General features: G+C 61.4%; 1 protein-coding gene across 1 annotated transcript; it reads left to right on the plus strand.

Moving 5' to 3' along the window:
• Positions 1-484: 484 nt before the first annotated feature.
• POU4F1 (POU class 4 homeobox 1) lies at positions 485-2,579 on the plus strand. Its single transcript, XM_005516431.2, has 2 exons — positions 485-693; positions 1,530-2,579. Exons 1-2 carry the CDS (start codon positions 571-573, stop codon positions 2,577-2,579), a joined length of 1,173 nt encoding a protein of 390 aa, XP_005516488.1. The 5' UTR covers positions 485-570.
• The last annotated feature ends 844 nt before the right edge of the window (positions 2,580-3,423 follow it).

The raw sequence follows: 3,423 nt of genomic DNA on the forward strand, positions 1-3,423 counted from the left end.
GCCGCTCGCTATAAGAGTGGCCCCGCCGCCGCCGCCCCGGCGAGACGGGCGAGGGCCGCGGGAGATGCAACAAGGCGCGGGGAGGCAAGGACCGGGGGCGGCGGGAGGAAAAGGAGGAGGAGGAAAAGAAGGAGGAGGAGGAGGAAAAGAAGGAGGAGGAGGAGGAGGAAGGGGGGGAGACAGCTGATGTCTGTCAAAGCCGGAGCCGCGGCGCTCTCGCGAGAGCCCGCCCGGCGGTAGCCACGGGATGCGGGGCTCAGGTGCGGGCAGAGCGCAGCGCAGCGCGCCCGGCGCCGGGCAGCGGCAGGCAGAGAACTGAGTGAGGGAGGGAGCGAGGGAGACGGCGGGGGCCGGAGGGAGCCTTGCCGCCCGCTCGCCTACCCAGCCCAGCCTCGGCCACCGCGGCAGCGGCGGCGGGGGGGGGGGGAGGGTCCGCTGCGGCCCCCCCGCCACCACCGGCTCCGCCACCCGCCGCTGTCAGCGGCTTCCCCCGGCGGGAGGAGAGAGCCCGGAGAGCACTTTTCCCCCGACTTTAGGAGTGTTTGTGGATTTACATGCCAAGCCTTCAAGATGATGTCCATGAACAGCAAACAGCCTCATTTTGCCATGCATCCCACCCTACCTGAGCACAAATACCCCTCTCTACACTCCAGCTCGGAAGCAATAAGAAGAGCATGTCTACCAACTCCACCGGTAAGGGACAGACAGCTGCAGCTCTCTTCTTTCTTTCTTTCCCTTACACGCACACACTTTTCTTTCTTTCTCTCTCTCTCTCTCTTTTCTGTATACTGCATGTATGTGTATGTGCATTAATAAAAAAACCGCTGCGAGGCACATTTTGACAAGCGGCGCTTAATGTTTTTTTCATGTCTTCCTCTGCAATCATCTGAGCGCCTGTGATCTTTTTTGAAAGCGGTGTTCACACGAGTCTCCGACTTCATCCACTTTCTGTATTAATTTTTATGACTCGGCCTCTGAAAAGGAATGCGTTTTATGTGCTCTTGTGTTTGACACAATTCCCCAGCTGAGAGTTACAGATCCATTTCTTCTCCTCCTTTCTCTTCTCCTTTCGTTCCATTCCCCCCTCCCTTTTAATTTATTAATTTATTTGTTCCCTTCATTCCTTCCTTCTCTCCTTTTCCGATTCCCGCTTGCTTCCTTACCTTTCTACTCTTTGCTTCTTTTCCTGTTTTACTCCCTCTTCTCGCTTCTTTCCATCCCCCCATTATTCTACCCCATCCCCCCGTTTCCCCTCACTTCCCGGGGCTGTCGCTTCCCCCCCAATCTCTCGGCTCTTCCCCCCGATCCCGTACTCCCTTACACGCCGATCCTACTGCCGGCTCCCCGGCCGTCACCTCAACTTTGCCCACCTCTCTCTCCCCTCCCTCGACTTTCCCCCTCCTCTTCCTCGGCGCTCCCGCACCCCCACGCTGTCCCCCGCCCGTCCCCTTCCCCCTCCGCACTTTGCCCCCTCTCTGCCCCCTTGCCCTCCTCTCCCCGCACCCCGCTCTGTTTTGTGTCTCCTGCAGCTGCAGAGCAATATCTTCGCCAGCCTCGATGAGACCCTGCTGGCGCGGGCCGAGGCTCTGGCCGCCGTCGACATCGCCGTCTCGCAGGGCAAGAGCCACCCGTTCAAGCCCGACGCCACGTACCACACCATGAACAGCGTGCCCTGCACCTCCACCTCCACCGTGCCCCTGGCGCACCACCACCACCACCACCACCACCATCACCAGGCGCTGGAGCCCGGCGACCTCCTCGACCACATCACCTCCCCCTCCCTTGCGCTCATGCCCGGCGGAGGCGGCGGCGGAGGCGGCGGCGGCGGCGGCCACGACGGGGCGGGCGGCGGCGGCGGCGGGGCCGGCGGCGGCGGGGGCGGCGGCGGCAGCGGCGGGGGCGGCGGCGGCCTCATCTCCACTTCGGCCCACCCGCACTCGCACATGCACGGCCTGGGCCACCTCTCGCACCCGGCCGCCATGAACATGCCGTCGGGGCTGCCGCACCCCGGGCTGGTGGCCGCGCACCACGGCGCCGCGGGGCAAGTGGCCTCTGCGGCGGCGGTGGTGGGGGCGGCCGGCCTGGCCTCCATCTGCGACTCGGACACGGACCCGCGAGAGCTGGAGGCCTTCGCCGAGCGCTTCAAGCAGCGCCGCATCAAGCTGGGGGTGACCCAGGCCGACGTGGGCTCGGCGCTGGCCAACCTGAAGATCCCTGGGGTGGGCTCCCTCAGCCAGAGCACCATCTGCCGCTTCGAGTCCCTCACCCTCTCCCACAACAACATGATCGCCCTCAAGCCCATCCTGCAGGCCTGGCTGGAGGAGGCCGAGGGCGCCCAACGGGAAAAAATGAACAAGCCCGAGCTCTTCAATGGGGGCGAGAAGAAGCGCAAGCGGACTTCCATCGCCGCCCCGGAGAAGCGCTCGCTGGAGGCGTACTTCGCCGTCCAGCCCCGGCCCTCTTCCGAGAAGATCGCCGCCATCGCCGAGAAATTGGACCTCAAAAAGAACGTGGTGCGGGTTTGGTTTTGCAACCAGAGACAGAAGCAGAAACGGATGAAATTTTCCGCCACCTACTAGGGGCGGGCGGGAGGGGCGGCCCCGGCACGGGGGGCACGGGGGGGGGCGGGGCCGGGGCCGCGGGGGACGCCCACGCACCGCCACCGTCGCCTGAGACGCCGTGGGAGGCTCCTGGGGACCAAGGGACGATATAGAAATTAAACGCGAACTACTCGGGGAGAGGGGGGGCGTGCGTGTGTGGGGGGGGTGCGCTATCAATTATTAAAACAAAAAAGACACCAGGACACCAACGAGAAGAAGGAGAGAGGAGGTAAAAACGCTCTAGAAGCTCGGGGGGGGGGGGGGGGGTCACTTCTGCGGCCCTCTCTCCTCTCTGCCCCCTCCCACCCCCCGACAGAAAGCGGGAGAAAGAACAACTTAAAGCGTAAACACACACAGACACACACCAATAAATACCGTGACAGCAACAGCCACAAACCGAGAAACCTAAGTCACAATTTCCCGAAGGAAAACAAAACCGACCAACAAACCCGGAAGGCGAAACTGTCGGTGATGATGATGCTACGTTTGGTTTGGGTTTCTTTTCATTACTTTCTACTTTTCTTTCTGTTCCCTGGCTTAATAATGAATGAGGACAGCGGTGGTTTGTGCGGGGGAACTTTTTCTTCGGTTGGCTTGGATTTTGTTTATTTGTTTGTTTGTTTGTTTTGATTTTTTTTTTCTTTTTTTTTTCCTGTTGTTTTTTATTTTCCCTCGAACGCGGTTTTGTGCGAGGCTTTGGCGATGGGTCTTGTCTGTGCCGGGGGAATGGTGAGAGCGGGGCAAAGGCCGGGAACGGGAGACGGCCCCCCGAGGCTGGGGAGCAGTCTCTTTCCTCTCCGTTGTTGCCTCAATAATCCCAGCT

Source organism: Pseudopodoces humilis, chromosome 2, assembly GCF_049639895.1.
Source record: "Pseudopodoces humilis isolate 2021_Gansu_Grassland_sample_001 chromosome 2, ASM4963989v1, whole genome shotgun sequence".
In the NCBI taxonomy this organism is placed as follows: Eukaryota; Metazoa; Chordata; class Aves; order Passeriformes; family Paridae; genus Pseudopodoces; species Pseudopodoces humilis.